The 16376-nt window shown below is 52.3% G+C and overlaps 1 protein-coding gene across 1 annotated transcript in view; it reads right to left on the bottom strand.

Annotated features, from left to right (window-relative positions):
- LOC112590308 (glutamate receptor ionotropic, kainate 1-like) overlaps nucleotides 1–16376 on the bottom strand; it is a 121306-nt gene that overhangs the window by 42135 nt on the left and 62795 nt on the right. Inside the window, exons 4-5 of the mRNA XM_025306396.1 lie at nucleotides 6686–6843; nucleotides 2028–2161 (exon numbers count right to left, since the gene is read on the bottom strand). Coding sequence (XP_025162181.1) covers nucleotides 2028–2161; nucleotides 6686–6843 — 292 coding nt within the window. The remainder of the gene's footprint in view (nucleotides 1–2027; nucleotides 2162–6685; nucleotides 6844–16376) is intronic.

Consider the following 16376-nt stretch of genomic DNA (forward strand, 5'->3'; position numbering starts at 1 on the left):
GGGTGAATGTTGGAAAATTAACGCTTAACATGGCGCCGCACTTTCTCGCAGCATTCTGCATTTATTCGCCGCAGTCGGTTTATCCATTTATAACGCATCAGCGCGACGCTGCGAACCCATTATTTTTACCGGGGACTTTATCGCCCTTGAAAACACGATTTTTAGCTCGGCGCGCATCGCCGCGTCCCCCGGCGCGGTCTCATTGCTGATCAAACATTTATCGTGGAAGTTTGCAAAGTGGCAGAAATCTCAAGTCCCCTCGTCGCTTACACCCCCGGGAAAACCGACCTCACATCTCACACACGTCGACACATTGATGCGCATCCGTACACGCGCGGCCCCGCGAATACTCCTCCCTCCCCCCCCCCCCCGCTTTCTCGATGACGGTTTTAGTACCATGGGGAGAAATTACCGCCAAGGCAATCGGAATTATAAAACACGCGACGTCCAAAGGCCTGCGATTCGCACTTCTCAGCGAATCCGTGGCCGAGCCGAGTGACGACGATGACGACGATGACGAAGATCGTCCGGAAGTCGACGCAGAAGAAAAAGAAACGCGCGAAATCATTCCGGCTGACGACTTTCCGAGAAGCCTCGCGGCTCGCGAAGCAACTCATTCGGCGTTGCCGTAGCCGCATCTTCATGGTGCGAGTCGCAGAGTTGTTCGATACATTTGCCGTGTAATCAGAACTGTGCAAACTGGACTTACGAGTCGAAATAAATCGAGGCAGGAAGGACAAGGAAAGCGCGTGTTCTCTTATTAAATCCTGTTTATACGCGGATAAGCTACCGGTAACTCGCTGATGTTATCTGCGTTACGTTTGTTACGCAGCTTAAATTACTTACTACGTGTAGTGCTTTATGAGAGACGTCGTGCGTAATAATTAATAACAGTAACACAGCCAACAGGGAACACTTTCCGGGGCCGTATCTCTGCAGAACTATCGCGCGCACATAATACGGCGATATTTTATATCCAGCAAATATAAACTGTAAATTATGCGCGGGCACAAATTCGTCGGGATTCTTCAGCTCGAACGCGATCATTGTTAATTCAAAGCGCAAACCTCGCAACGTTGAAATACACAGCGTTTGAATATGAAGTCAACTGACGACAACCGACGGCGTGTGTGTCGTGCACACGAAAGAGAAACAATGTCCGTTAAAGAGAAAGAGAAAACAGACGAGGGGGAGGAAAGTTTCGACCTCCCTTTCTCTCCTTCCCTCACAAGACGCCTCGTACACACTTTGTACACGGGCCCGGGGAAACAGCGGACAAAGGAATCGGAAAAATGAAAGATCAGGTCGCGCGCGCGAAATGCCCGCATGAGAGCGGGATCCCGCGCCTCGTGTTCCGCGGTTTCGATCCCGAGGCACGGCAACGAGAAACGCAACATTCTCGCTCAAAGAAAAACTTCAGCACGGAGTTCAGCGCGGATGATCCTGATTGACGAGGACGGGACAAGAGAGGAAAGAAGAGTATTTCGCGGCGCTCATTCGGCGCGCGCCGTTCCTTTGATCAATCGGACGGCGGCGGCTGAGTTCGGGAAACGTGACGTAAGATCCGCCGGACCCGATGCGCGCCTGCGAGCGGAAACTATCCCGAACTTCGTGGTGGCGGATTGGCCGACGCGTTTGAAGTCTTCTCTGAGAGAGAAAGACGGAGGGAGAGAGTGAGAGCGAGAGCGAGAGGCGGAGCGAGAGCGAGAGCGAGAGCGAGAGAGAGTGAGAGAGAGAGAGAGTGAGAGAGAGAGAGAGAGAGAGAGCTCCTTATCATCATGCCGGTCGTATAACTGCAGGCGGTGCTCGCGTACATACCCCGAAACCGAGCGTTTCCACACGACCGGCTTCGAAACATTTCAATTACTTATGCCGTACCAGCCCTCTCTCGCGCGCGCGGCTTCCTTCCATCTCACCGTTTCTCTCCATTAGGCGAGTGACTTAGCGGCAGAGACGGCGGCGGCGGCGGCGGCGGCGGCGGCGGCGGCGGCGGTGGCGGCGGCGGCGGCGACGACGGCGACGGCGGCGGAGGCGGCGGAGGCGGCAGCGGAGAGGCGGCGGCCTTTTGCAGTTCGCCATGCGGAATCTTAGAATCGACTTCGGGACTTCAATATAGACCGTTTGAGTTATCGCTCGACATACCCACGGGCGAGTCTCGGATCTGCGGAAGATCAAGCGCCGCTGAGCATGAACGCGATGTTACCTCGTGACGGTGCCATGGGGCCGTATAGATATACGCGATATTAATCTCTGCGCGATCGATTCGTCTAGCGGCATATTAAAAAAAAAAAGAAAAGAAAAAAGAGGAAAAATCGATCGGCTTGTCAGCGAGCCAAAGGGATACGGTTAAGAGTCCTATTTCGATTCCGATTCGAGGGAACCTGAAAGAAACCTGAAGGAAACGAAGCAAACTCGCGTTCTTGGGCCTTCGCGCTCGAGTTTGAATCCCGTACAATTTCATTTCATCCTGTCTGCGGTTCCGGGCTAGAATAGCAACACGATGTTGCCTGCCTGTCGTACGAGCTGATTGGAGAGGAGGTTGGGTATGGGCTGACCATCCTCCTCCGTGTAGGAAGCTCTTGTTCGAGAAAGGTCTGGTGGAAAAACAGCGGAGGATTAGAACCTCCCTTGGCTTGTCTTTAGTCGTCGAAAGCAAGAAAGAGGACAGCGACGGCGGAAAACGCGAAACTTCATTTAAAATTTGCCGAACATTAATCAAGCCTCGCGATGGACGATTTAGCCTTGAGTGTCATTGATACGAGCATGAAGTATGCATTAGCCGAGTGTTTTCTCTTTCATTCGTTCCGCAGCAATTACGTCACGCTCTTGGTTTTGCCAGTGGAGTGATTTATTTCTCCACTTCTTGTTTTCGACGCTGCACTTGTTGCGCGAAGGGGTGCTGTCTGCGAAAATCGCGCCGTTATCCCGAACGGACTGAATGCCCATTCGGAACGGTCATCTCGCGCGCGCGCGCGCGCGTGCGTTCGCCGTGAAGATAAAGTTTTATATGTCAACTGTACGCTCTCTCTGTACGAAGTGACGCTACTTGTTTGCGCGGAGAGCGTTTTAACCGCGAGAATGTGTACGAACGCGACGATAGAGCTTTCCTCGTGGTTTTTCCGCAATTGTATCGGACTTTATCTCTCGTCCTTTTCTCTCTCTCTCTCTCTCTCTCTCTCTCTCTCTCTCTCTCTCTCTCGTGAGCGCGCGCGCGCGCGCTCACACGTGCGCCGAAGCATTCGCCGGCGATAAAGCGCGATTCTGTCGACCTGTCCGCGAATCTCCCTCGGCATCTCTCTCGGGGCGAGAATCAAGCGCTTTCGGTTGTCCGCTCGCTCTGAGACACACAGCCGCAGCTCCCCGGAGATTATCTCACGCTCGCGTGAACTCTAACAGAAATCACCGCGCGACCGCCGTTATGCGTGCGAATACAGTCGCGCGTTCTTATCTTGCCGCTTTGAGACCTATTCAATATTCATGTACCTCGAGCTATATAACCGAGGATCACAATTCTAATTCTATCTTATCAAAGCGCCGGGCGCTTCCAGCAGTCGCGACCTTCCCTCGTCAAACTCCTCGGGATCTCCTCCCTCTCGCTGTGGATCTCGGTGGCGCAGTTTTAACCCATTTTACGGCATTCGCTTGGAGAGAGTTCAGTTTCGGATGCGTCTCTCTCTCTCTCTCTCTCTCTTCTCCTCCCACCGCGCATCCGCTCGCCACGAAAAATAAGAGACGGTTTTATATTTCGCCGCCGCTGCCGCCGTCTCTGTTTCCACACGAGCTTCATTCGCTCCTTTTGTCCATATCAGAGAGTGAGAGAGAGGGGGGAGAGAGAGAGAGAGAGAGAGAGAGAGAGAGCAAGAGAAAGGAAGAGGAGAGAGAGCGGTCGTGTTAAAGCGGAGCGCCGAAATGAATGGTCGGGGAATTATTCACTTTGCGAATCTCGGTGAGTGGAGAAAGAGAGGGAGAGGGGGGAGAGAGAGAGAGAGAGAGAGAGAGAACGGGAGAGTAGGGTCGAGATAAGATACGACTTCATTTCCGCCCCGCGGCTACACTACGCTCCGCGAGCGTCGTTCATTTCCTCCGTCCACGTTGGTAGATACAGACCGTAGTCGAAGTTAACTTTTTAGCGCGCCGAAAAGACACAATTGACCCCGGCGACGCATCGAGTGGCTCAATTATATATCGCGATTGCAAAATAATGCGCGCGAAATTGCCGACATAGATCGCCCTCGCTGTTCCCTCGAAGTGCGCGCAGACGAGGGGCGCCAGGCGTGTGGCTTGCAGCTTGAGACGCTGATTAATCGACGAACGAGCGGATTTATCGGCAAACACGATGATCGTGCGGAGAAATAGAAAAGAAAAAGAAAAAAAAAAACTGTATAGTTCGCGCTGAGGAAACAGCGAGCGATGAATTTTAAGGCTGGATACGCTGCACGTCCAGAGGCAAATCTAACCGAATTTATTCAAATCCCTATCGTTTTGCCCTTCCAGCCGTAGGGCGGCAGCAATAAGTCACTGTCGCGGGTGGGCTTTATGAATAATGCAGCTTACGGGGAACTTTTTCCGTGGAACGTAGAAAACCGGGCGCTGGAGATGCAGGGTACAAGCATAGGTACACTTCCTCAACTCTTTCGAGGGCCGAGATTGTGTGGACGGAGACGATGCTGCAAACGCTCGACGACAGACCGGTCCGCTGGAATAGCAGCCGAGGGAGGGGGAGAGAGAGAGAGAGAGAGAGAGAGGGAGAGAGAGAGAGAGGGAGGGAAAAAGAGGGCTGTTTCAAGATGTTTAAGTAGCCGTTCAAACGGTTCTTTTATTAAAACGCCCGACGGCAAATACGAGGCGTTCCCCGAACTCCTCGCGCTTCCTCTCGTCCGCTCGAGTTATTCGGAATGAATTATTTCACGGATTCTTTCGCGAGAGGAGATACCGATACACCGCGCTGTATCCGTAATTTCTTCGGTTCCTTCAGTCGCTCGAGCTCGCGGCTCCGGAGACGCAAATATTAATAGCGAAGCCGCGCGCTCCTTTATTCGACGTGTAAAATACACTTTGCGTTAACGGGGGAGTGTGTTTTAATTAGACGCTCGGTTGCACGCGCTCGCGCGGCCAGTTTGGCCGCCATCGCCGGCGCGAAAGGATAAGCGGTAGCGCGCGGCTTATCGGGCAGAATGGAACGCCGAGGGAGAAGATTCGCCCATTGGCCCCACAGTTGACACAGTTTCCCGCCGGCGCGGCGGTGTGTTCACCGCCGTCGGTCGATATCCCCCACATCGTGACTACCTAAGAAGATCATCGTCGCAGTAAGCGTTACACGCCAACACGCGGCTTCAAACTTAATGGGCCATTCGCGGCGCGCAGTCGTGCGGTGCGCCGCGTGATACGACTGATGTTTGAGCTGGCCGTTAATGCGACAATAATATCGATCGCCAAGGCGCCGGAGCAGCTCTCTCTCTCTCTCTCTCTCTCTCTCTCTCTCTCTCGGTCGACCTCGACACGTCGAGCACGCACCGGGATCTACGCGCCCGGTTCCGGGCGGACGCGAGCGAGCGAGCGAGCGAGCAGGCGAGCGATCGATCTTGCTTGCTGCGCGATAGATCAGCCGGGCGATCATGAATCGGTTTCACCTCTGTGAACCTGTGGGGAAAGTGCACATTCTCTCAAACGCTCTCGTAAATTGGAAAATGTTCACCAGCCTCGAGTTTACGCTGAAGAAAGAGATTCGGCACATGAGACCTCTCTCGGCCCTCCGGAGGGCCGAACTTTGGGAGCGAATTTCGGTAAGAGATGGAACGGGACTCGCGGTGACAAGCGGACTGAAATTTCGCGGGAGTTCGATGCACGAACGCGTCGATGAAACGTGCGGAGGCAAGCGGAATCCCAGAAGGACGTTTCGCGACTGACAAGTTCCACAAGGCGCACCCGTGTCTCTTCTCTCGATGTAACGTACGCCACATCTCGCCACATGATCCGGAAGTCGTCGAAGTAAACCGGAAGCCGGCACTCGCGATAGGCTTAAGCGTAATCGCGGCTGATGAAGAAATAAGCGCGGCTCTGTCGCCCGGCCGCTGCTCGGCCACTCCTACATTCGAGGATACCGGAAGCCGCCGGGCGCGTGTCCGAAAGGGCAAAATTTGATACATAAATTCTGATAAGCGCGGGGATCCCCAGGGGATTGTCGCCGAGCCGGCAGTCGGAGCGTCTTAATCTAAACGCTTCCCTCGCACGGAAAGGAAAATCTAGCGGGAAGACGCCGGCTAATTTAGACGCGCGACGTTCCGCATCCGCGGCGCCGTCGTTACCGGGGCTATCGTCGACGTGGCGAACGCGGCTGGGTCCTCTCATCTCAGACCTGAGGGGACTCTGAATAGTCGAGGAAGGTAACGCGCGGAAATCGACAGATTTAATTAATGTGAGAGAGAATATCCTCGCGTGAGCGGTGCAGCGAGTGGAACGCGAGTCTGTAAGTCGTTCGTCCGACGAATGAGAAACGTAAGATGGGCGAACGGGGATATCGGTGCCGCGACAGCTTAATGCCGCGAGTTTACCTTGGCAGGCAGGCAGGCAGGCAAGGAAGAAAGAAAGAAAGGGAGGAAGGACGGAAGGAATGTAAGCACACAGAAGAAAGAAGGAAACTCCGTAGCACGCCGTTAGAAAGAATAAAAGCAAACAGAACACTCACCGATACTCCGATCCCTCGCTCAGCTGTCTGACCGTAATGGGAAATTCGCTGGGTCCGTGCGCTTTCAGAAGTTCCTGCAATCGCACGAGTCCCTCGTTGTTCTCGTAGATAATGGTGAAACTCTTCCACCCCCAGGCCTTCACCAGATCGACGTACGCCTGGAACACGGGTAATCAATCACAAGCTGTTATTATTACGGTCAGGTTAACAACCGTCGTAACGCTTTTACGTCTCACGATGTAATTTAACTCTCTCGGTCTGCCTACGCGGTCGTCACGCGAAGGTAACAAGCACACACACACACACACACACACACACGCGCGCGCGCGCGCGCGCGCACGCTAGCGTGAAACAATAATTTTGCGTAATTCAACGCCTGGTTTATTCGTTCAATGCGACACGCCTGAAGCCGCGTATATTACCAAGCGCGTGCGTATATATGCTATTGCGATTAAAAATATTCTGTCATTTGATGAAACGCGAAAATACACGGGGAGAAAGTCTACGCGTTAATAACGTCCGATTACACGGCTGAAGCGTCTCATTTGCAATAACCGATTATTTTCTACCTCGTACGGCTGCGAGAGAGCTGCGTAGAATAGGGCTTTAATTGCAATTTCTCCCTTTATACATCGGATGACGACGTGTGTGTCGGTCGGGTGTTGTCGATTGATTTCTAGATGCGTAAATGAACGAGAAATATGCATCGAAAATAATTTCGTCGCACGATATCGCTGAATTAATCATCGCTGCAAATTGGCCACGGTCAATTGTCATTGTTACACGGCGAATCATCTGACGAGTGTAAGCGGGAAAGGTCGGGAGAATTTGCCGCGGCAAATTGATGGAATATTTCACATGTTGTCATCAGATGTTGGCGGAGAAGAAACTCGGCCGCGTCTCACCCCTCGCAAAAACTTGCTACCGCACAAAAGCTGCGTTACCTTATTTTTACGTTGTTACGTTATTCCCGATTGTTCCGACTCGATCGAACTGTACGGTTTACAACATTCAAAGCTCTCTATTACATTGTGCCCGCAGCTTCTCCACGTAAATCGCAACGATCGCTATCAAAGGAAAAAAAGAAAGAAGGAAAATAACACAGCGCGAGGGGGTGCGAGATTGAGTAAAAGATTTAAGAGTCAAAGACGCAGATTGTACATATATAGCTCGTTTCTGCAGCAGCGTCTGGTGGATAAAAATATCGCGGCGCACACTCGAAACGCATCAGCGAAATATATTATTTTGACGTTCACGCAGAGCTCATACGTAGCGAGCGTGTCCACTTGTTATGTATCGTAATACCCGCCGGCGCTATTTCACGTAACGTCAATAAGTCCTCTTTTTTGCAACGGTTATTGATTTTTATTAGACACGTCCGTGCAAAGTGACGATATATGCGCGCGCTGGTAAAAAGGGCGACGCAAAAAATACGTAGATCCACGAACGTGAAAGATCCGCGCGTGAGCAAGACCGCCGGCAGAACTGCGATCCGCGGCTGGTAGTAACAAATTGCGTATCGGCACGAAATACAACCGCACACACCGTGAGAAGAATTCGCGCGCGCGCGCGCGCGAACATTTATGACTGCGTCTCGAATTCCGTTAGAGTTTGGATTACAATATGTTGCCGGTGAAATGTCGCCGACGCCGGCTATAAATAAATCGCCCGCCCGCACCCCGCGGCCGCCATTATTGCGCGAGCACGGGACATTGTGTTGTAAAGTATCGTAGTTATCCGCTCGCTCCGTTCGGTCAAGCGTTGTCATTTTCGTCGCGTCGCACAAGGGCGCTCACACTTGTCACACTTGTACAGCGTAACAAATGTGTCTTCTCGCAATTATTCTCTGAAATTAGCCCTGTTCACCGGATAACGCGCTCTTCTTCGCTGGATTCTTCGACGAGGACGGTCTGAGGAGCGAGTTTAGCTTGTTTCTCCAACACGAAGGAAAGAGAGTAGCGCGTCCGTGCGCGCGCGTGCGAATACCTGTGTGTATTCCGCGCGACGTCTTTTATGTAACTCGTAGTGATAGAACAAACGTTGCGAAACGTAACCGGGGGAGGGGATGGTTTTAAAATAAACCTCTTTTACCGCGTGCACTCGCCGCACTCTTCGTATTGTGACGCAACGACGCGTCACTCGCAAGTGAGCAGAAAGAGAGAGAGAGAGAGAGAGACAGAGAGAGAGAGAGAGAGAGAGAAGGAGGAAAGAAGAGAGGAAAGAGAGTAGCGTAAGAGATTGCGACTTATTTTGTCGCGCGGTGACTTCTCCTTTCGCACAGCTCTGGCTTTTTTAACTGGGAAAACAAGTATCACCATGTCGCGGCGCTCTCCAATGGCCGAATCCACGCTGCTTTCACGCGCGTTGCAGGAAATTCACTTCTCCCTGTCTCTCTCTCCCTCTCCATCTCTTTTTCTACCGCGGCACACGCGCGCGTCTCACTTTTTCCGATAATCCAAATTCCACGAAAGGGTGAATGTATATTTTTCCAACGAGGGAACTTCCGCCGCGCTCTCTCACATTTTCACCTCGTTTTTTCCATTCGATCTCCTTTTTCTCCTCTTTTTCCTCCCATCCTCCCATCAGCCCTCGAACACGCGACGTTACGAACCTCGAGATTTCGCGTTGTCGTCGCGTCATTTTTAGCCAGGCTCTCTCACCTGACGACGCAACCATCTGGCTGCATTATACTCCTTCGCGGTAATCCCAGTTAGGATTATAACGCGTGATGTCACACCCGAGACCGTGCGAAAGCTCAACTTCTACCTCGCTCGCGGATGAATCATTTCGCGTGTTCGTCCCGGACGGATCCTGCGCGCTTGATCCTGCCGGTTAACCGGTTAAATGTAGCATCGCGAGATATGCCGATGGCGGATGTCGTTATTCAGCGCCGTAGGTGGCCTCGAATACGTCTCGTTTGTTCGAGGCGAGAGCGAGCTGCAGAGGCGAATCTCGTAATTCCTGAAATACGAACGTCGACAAAGTTGTTCTTCCTTTTGTTTGCAGTTTAGCGTCACATTTTCCTCCTCATCCGTTTCGTCGATTACGAGAAAAATGGGGAAAGTTTGCACGGAGGATTGGGCCGCGGTCGAAACGACGCCGCTAAATGCGCGTTGTACCCTTAATCTCCTATCCGTATCCTGAGCGTCCTGTTGGTGATTTAGCTGTTTTTGTCGAGTATTCCCCCTCCTGCTACCACACGCCGACCCTTATCGGCCCTTTGCGCCTTTGGCTGGCGTTGCTGCAATCGGGCGTTAATACAAACCGATTGCTTTGGCAACGGCATCAGCCCGCCACACGGGAAAGCACACGCTCCAGCAAAACGTGAGCGGGAGCCACGATGACGATGACGCGTCCACTTTAGGGAGACATTCTCAACTTATCGCACTCCGCTTCTCCAAAATCAACTCATTTGCGGAATTTCACGGCGGACGCTGCTCGCTCGCGTACACGTGCCAGTCCGCGATTTTGCGGATAGTAATTTTAGAACGTTGGATGGCGTCCGCGCGCGCGCGCGCGCGCGTTATTCATACCGTTGCTCGTTATTTCGCGCGATACGAATCCATGGAAACCAAGCGAAAAAACGAGAGAAAGAGGGAGGGGGGAGGGGGGGAAGAGAAGGAGAGAGTGAGAGAGAGAAAGAGAGAGAGAGAGAGAGAGAAATAACACGCAAACTTTGCCGATACCGTCGTGTACGTTCGGCGGTCACTTTTTGCACGTTGTACAGGCGACGGCGCGCAGGTCGACGACCCCGCTGGTGCCTGTCCATTTGCGATGCTAACAGGCTCGGATTGTCACGGGAGCGCAGACAACGCTCGCTGGCGAATCGCCAGATTACGTTCATTAATAATACGCTGATTATATACTGCGGCTTCTTGTCGAGACGAGATTTACCGAATTTGGCGAGTTACACTCTTTCAATCGAGCCGGGTTGAACGGCCGGGAGGGGAGTCTGTCACGCTCGTGACGCGCGACCTCGCGGAAAAACAGACGACGATCTCGTGAGTGACGAGCGAGGCGGCTGATCTCCATCCCGCTAATAAGAGCAGCCGAAGGGAAAATAGGTCGGTCGGGGTATTTTCGGAATTATAATGCGGAATTTTAATGCAACGCGCGCGCATTTCGGCGCGAAGCCGCGCCGCTACTGCCCTGCTGAGACTGGGATCGCTGACGGGGGGGGATCCGCGGGCGCGATTAAACTGGGCACGGCGTATCGAGCACTGAAACCGCGTTTGTTCAAAGCACTCGCTGCTGCAATGCGATACGGAATGACAAATGTAGCTTGGTCGGTCTTCTAAAATGTATGGTAATGTCTTGTCCACATCGCTGACCCCGGCCGCCGCGGAAGCAACTTCGCCGCTCGTGGGCCATCCACTGCGCCCCGCCGGCCATTGTGCCTTTCCCCCCAATGTACGTTTTTTAACAATTCACCGAAAGACCCCGATCTCGAGTCCTCACTCCCATCGAAATTCAACGTGAAATTTTTACGTGCGAATTATTCGCGACAATAAGGCGTACACGTGGTGGTGGTACTCTCGTGAAATATTCAGCGAGCTAAACGCAATTTGCGCAAAGTACACACACACACACACACGTTGCAACCGAGATATCCGCGGCTGGAAATTCGTCGAGAGGCGCGTTGACGGTTTCCCGGCTACAAAATCTCGAAGTTGCGCCGTTACCATAAATTAATCATAACTTCGCGATGAATTATGAGGTCTCGGCTGCCTGGAGCGCGCGGAGAGCGCGCGAAGAGCGCGGCGTCCTTAGAACGCCGCTTCTTTCCCCTTTTTTGTTTCTTCCATCTCCGTGTGAAATTATTGCCGTTTTAACAAGAGAGACGGGCGTAATTTACGGGACGGTCCAATTTCAGTGATTCCCGGCCACGGGATCCGACTCGGCGAACGGGAATAAATCGTTCGCCGCCCGCTATTGGCCGACGCACGCTGTATACTCATGCATCTCCCATAATCGCGGGACTTGGTGAATCTGATCGCGACAACTGTGCCCGGCGTGTTGTACGTCGCGTACTCGCGCGTGCCGTACGCGCTGTCGGTACAAATAGCGCTCCGCCAGAATCTCGTTCGCCCGTGTGTTTTGCGCACGGTAATGTATCGTGGCGGCAGATTGATGTTTAAATTACACCCGGTGTAGCGCACGACGTAAATTGCGGCCCGGCACGCTTGTAAAATAGCCGAGTGTGTTTCACAGCGAGCGTTCGCGCGCGCACGATAATTTTGCCCGCTACCGATAATCGACGGCTCCGGGGTGCTTCCGTTCCTCTTCGCCGGGATTCTTGGCAAGTTTTCGTCGAGCGCAGCGCAAAACGCTCGCTCGATCTTTCTCATCGGCCGACCGTGTTAACGTTTCCGTGTAGCGATTGCGGCAGCAGCCGCGGCGCTTCTTACTGGCCGCGGAGGTACGGCGAGTCTCCGGATGCGATCAAGAGACGCTTGGAAGTAGAGACGGAGGGAAGTCCCGTCGCCGGAATTACGTATTCACAAGACGCGACGCGCGGTCGTGTAGGAGCGCGCGGACCTCCGCAGCCGATGCAAATTGGGCGGAAATATTTCAGCGGTGAAATATTGAAGTCGCCTTACGCGCTGCGCTGGCTCTTATCATAGTATCGGAGTTCGCGCGTGACGCGGGATTTATCACGCCCGTTACCTTGCCATTTCAAGCACGTCTGCCGACCGAGTACGTTACACACCTCACACGGCGACGATTATAACGCACTGTGCCCGGGGCCTCGTCTACGAGCTTTACGCACCTGCACATGCACCCTTCGTATCTTTTGCTTAGTTTTCGAATCAATTGATCGATTCGTCAATTTATCCCGAATAAAAATCATGCTCAAGTTTCTCCCGAGCAGGAGCAAAGTGTTGATGGATGAACCCAGAGAAACGAGTTTCGCGGTGCGAGCGCAACAACTTATGATTCGATTAATGTTGAGTGCGTTTTAATTCAGCGAAACTCCCGACCTCCGATTCTAAATTATGAGAATGTTTATGGGGAAGGAGAGAATGTAGACAAATATCTTGTTGTTCTTTTGCGCTCCGAAGAATTCGACCGTAAACAAGGGAGAGTAGAGAATCCCGATTCTAAATAATGAGAATGTTTATCAAGAATGAGAGAATGTAGACAAATATCTTGTTGTTCTTTTGCGCTGCAAAGAATTCGACCGTAAACAAGGAAAAGTAGAATCTCGCGTGTTATCTCGCCTGGAGAATTCTTTCTTTTTTCTCTCCCGTTTGGCGACCAGGTCCCCTTGAAATTAAAGTGTTTTCGCTGCAAGTTCAAATTACGGGCGTATCTGACTGTGAGCATGAAAGAAACGCGTGGAAAGGACAATTTGATGATAAAAAGCACGAGTAGAGGAGAGTATGCGCGGTTGACCCCATGAGCAACCACCGATTACATTTTTGTTGTTGTTTAATCGAGAATTGAAAAGACCATTCGATCGCTCTGTTTCCCGCCGATATCAGCGTGAAAGTCTTCAGCTGCTTCGTCATTAAAAGGCAGGCGCTGCCTGCCACAAAAGGCCCGGCATGCGTATGCGCCTTTATACATCTCGCTTATAGGTCCGACTGAAGGGGGGTTGACTTGACGGGGGTGCTGCATGCTCTTCATAACGAACGTCCCGACGCGACTTCGCGGATGCATTCTTCGCCGGGAGCGACGCTCTGAAAGGGCGGCACGAATCCTTCGTGTTGCATTTTTCAGATGGATTTTTACAGGCGACTGGAAAACGTGACGCGTCGCGGCGCGTCGCGGCCTCAATTTACTCGGATTAAGCGCGATTCCAGATGCGCGTTCACACGTCGCGCAGCTTCCGCGGCGGAGGGGGCGGGGGGAGGCGAACGTAATATAATGTCGCGCGCAATTGCGCGACTCATCTTGGGATATCTCTTTTGTGCCGTCCAGCTGCGAAACGCGCCGGGAAGCTACGCGACACGATGCGCGCGCGTGTCTCGCGCGATTGGAGCGTACATTATACGTCGTAATCGGGGGATATTTCATTCGGCCGCAATCCAACACTGACGTGACTCACCACGAGTCTCTCGTTACAGTCGCATTCGAAATGTTTGCGTTTTCGCTTTTAGCCTCTCGCGCTTCTCGGACCTCGCTCGGCGCGGCGCGGCGCAATTGGAGATTTTTTTTACGCGCGCGTCCAATCCAACGTTTTTATCTAAACGTACGTTTTCCATTGAGTTCTTACGCGCGCAAAGTGCCTCGCTCTCTCATTGAGTTCTTACGCGCGTAAGATCTACGTAAAGTAGTAGTTACTCGCGGTAGCGCGGCTAACGAACCGCTTGCCGACGTACTCGTTGCAACAAGATCCCAAAAGGAGAACGTCCGTCTCTGCTCTCCGAGCTCGTATGATTTTTCTAGCCGTAGCTAGATCGTAGCGCGCGACCGTAGCGCGGCAGTCTCCCTTTTGCTCTTCTCTCGTTCTCCGCCTCTCTCTCTCTCTCGCTCTCTCGCTCTCCCTTTTTCTCTCTCCTTCGCTCTCTTCCCCAGCAAGGCGCTTTCCACGGGATTTCTGCTCGCTTTCATTTCAGAATAAATCCCAAGAAATTCGCTTCGACGCGCGAAATTGTATTCGGGCATTTTAAAGCACTTAATGCATCTAGGGGAACACCCGCATCTGGAATCGCGGCGAGGAGGGGGCAAATGGATGTAACTGAATGTGCCGTATTCTCCTATGAAAGAGAATTCTTTCCTGCGTTATAGGTAAATTTTATTTTTCCGTCGTGCGTCACGGGCAGAACGCTCTCTCCGCAAATTCTTCATTTCGTCCACGAATTCTTTGACGAATTTCCCCTTGGCTCTGGTTCGTCATAAGAATAAAGGGAGATCGCATCGCTCTGCTCTGAGGTGAATTTCCGAAACCGAAGGAAATGCGAAGGAAACGCATGATTACACATTGTATTTCAATATATCATGGTGCTTAATGGGGCCGTGGGACAATGGGCACACAGTTCCTCTATTAAATCATGCCATTGCGAAGCCATCAGTCAAATTTCGATGCGGTCGATTATCGTAACATATAATAAATGTATGTTGATTGCAGAATTTGCATATGGAATATACGATTGGCAATAATCCCGGGCGTGAGAAGCAGCTTTCAATTTCGGTTTTGCGTTATTACGGTCTAACCGACCGTCGATGGCTCTCATCGAGCGCTTCCGTCGTAAACGCGCGATCAGCCGGTGCCTCTTATATTCGCAGCGTATCAATTCAATTATCGCGCAAGATTCATGTTCGCCACTCGCACGACGATGAGAGTGTCGCGTGTCGTCGAGAGGAGCTTGGGCGATATCGCGTCGTCGCGTCCTCTCGCGTATCTCGTGATCAGTCACAACACCGAGATCATTAATAGCGGATCATCGTTTCGCTGTCATTATCCGCACGCCGTGAGCCACCACTTACTTATGTCCATTGCACCCCAGAGTGCTCGAACCGACGAATGAAAGGTGAACTGTCGCGGATTGACAAGAGATGATCGATCGTGTGATTAAGTCCAGGCCCAAGTACCGCGGGGAAATCGAAGTTTTGCTTAGCACATGGTGGATGTTACATAACTACGTTCTTATCATCTCTTCCTGTGCGCCGCCGCGCACGAAGTTGGAGTTTCGCCGGCTTCCCGGAAATAACAAGTTAGCAGCGGGACTGCTGGTTGTCGATTATCATCCTCTGGCCGGGTCTGTTATCCATCGCGCGCGGCCGCTGTCTCGGAAGACCGAAAGTTTATCTCGAAAAACTAAACTTGCTACACGTTCGTATTCACACTTGCCGCTCTCGATGCTCTCAGGATTATTCGGCGCGTCTTCGTACGACGCACATTCGCGTGGCCGCGAATACTTATTCTCGCGAGTGCACGTGTCATTAGCGGAAAACGAGTGAAATGAAACAACACACACACACACACACACACAGGGATGCGAACCAATATATCCGCGAGGAAAAAGACACACGCGAACATTCGCGACCCATGCTCTCGTTGGCCCATTTGCCGTTGCCTCGTCATAATCGCTAAAATCGCAGGGATCGCATTACGCGGGGTAGCCAGTTAGATTTTTCTAAAGCTAATTAAAACACGTGCGCGCGCGGCGCGCACATAAAGCGCGCAACGTTAGTGTCGCGATCGCAACGATCGTCCGTGACTTGAAGGCAATTTGAAAACGCGCATCGCATTATTACGCGCGCGCGCGCGCGTTACGGATTTGCCGGCGGAACAAAATTGCAGCCGATGCTGTTAACATTTGAAGCGGCACATTATACCGCGAAATTGCCGGCTGATGTATCGCCGGTAATGAGACGGCGGTGATGATGCCGGACAGCGCGCGTACATACTAGAAATAAAATTGTCCCGATAATAACGCCAATTCCCGTGGCTGGTATTAGTTAATTGCGCTCGTGTGGTGCTTCAAACGAATCTCTATTAAATTCCGCTTACAATGTACTCATACTGAATCTAGCCCGCCGCGATCGCCGCGTCGTGTTTTTTGACCTCCGCGTTGCTGGACGGGATTTTCGTTTGCTCCAATTCTTCACGGTGAGCGCGCGTGCGTATATACGCGTGCAGCTTACCGCACAACACGGCGACAACAAATAAAACTACTTCCCTTGTAATGACCCTCGTCGGAATAATTAATGCCGGAAGTGCTAGTAACAGCACTTTCGACCG

This window comes from Harpegnathos saltator, unplaced genomic scaffold (genome assembly GCF_003227715.2).
Source record: "Harpegnathos saltator strain DR-91 unplaced genomic scaffold, Hsal_v8.6 scaffold779, whole genome shotgun sequence".
NCBI lineage: Eukaryota > Metazoa > Arthropoda > Insecta > Hymenoptera > Formicidae > Harpegnathos > Harpegnathos saltator.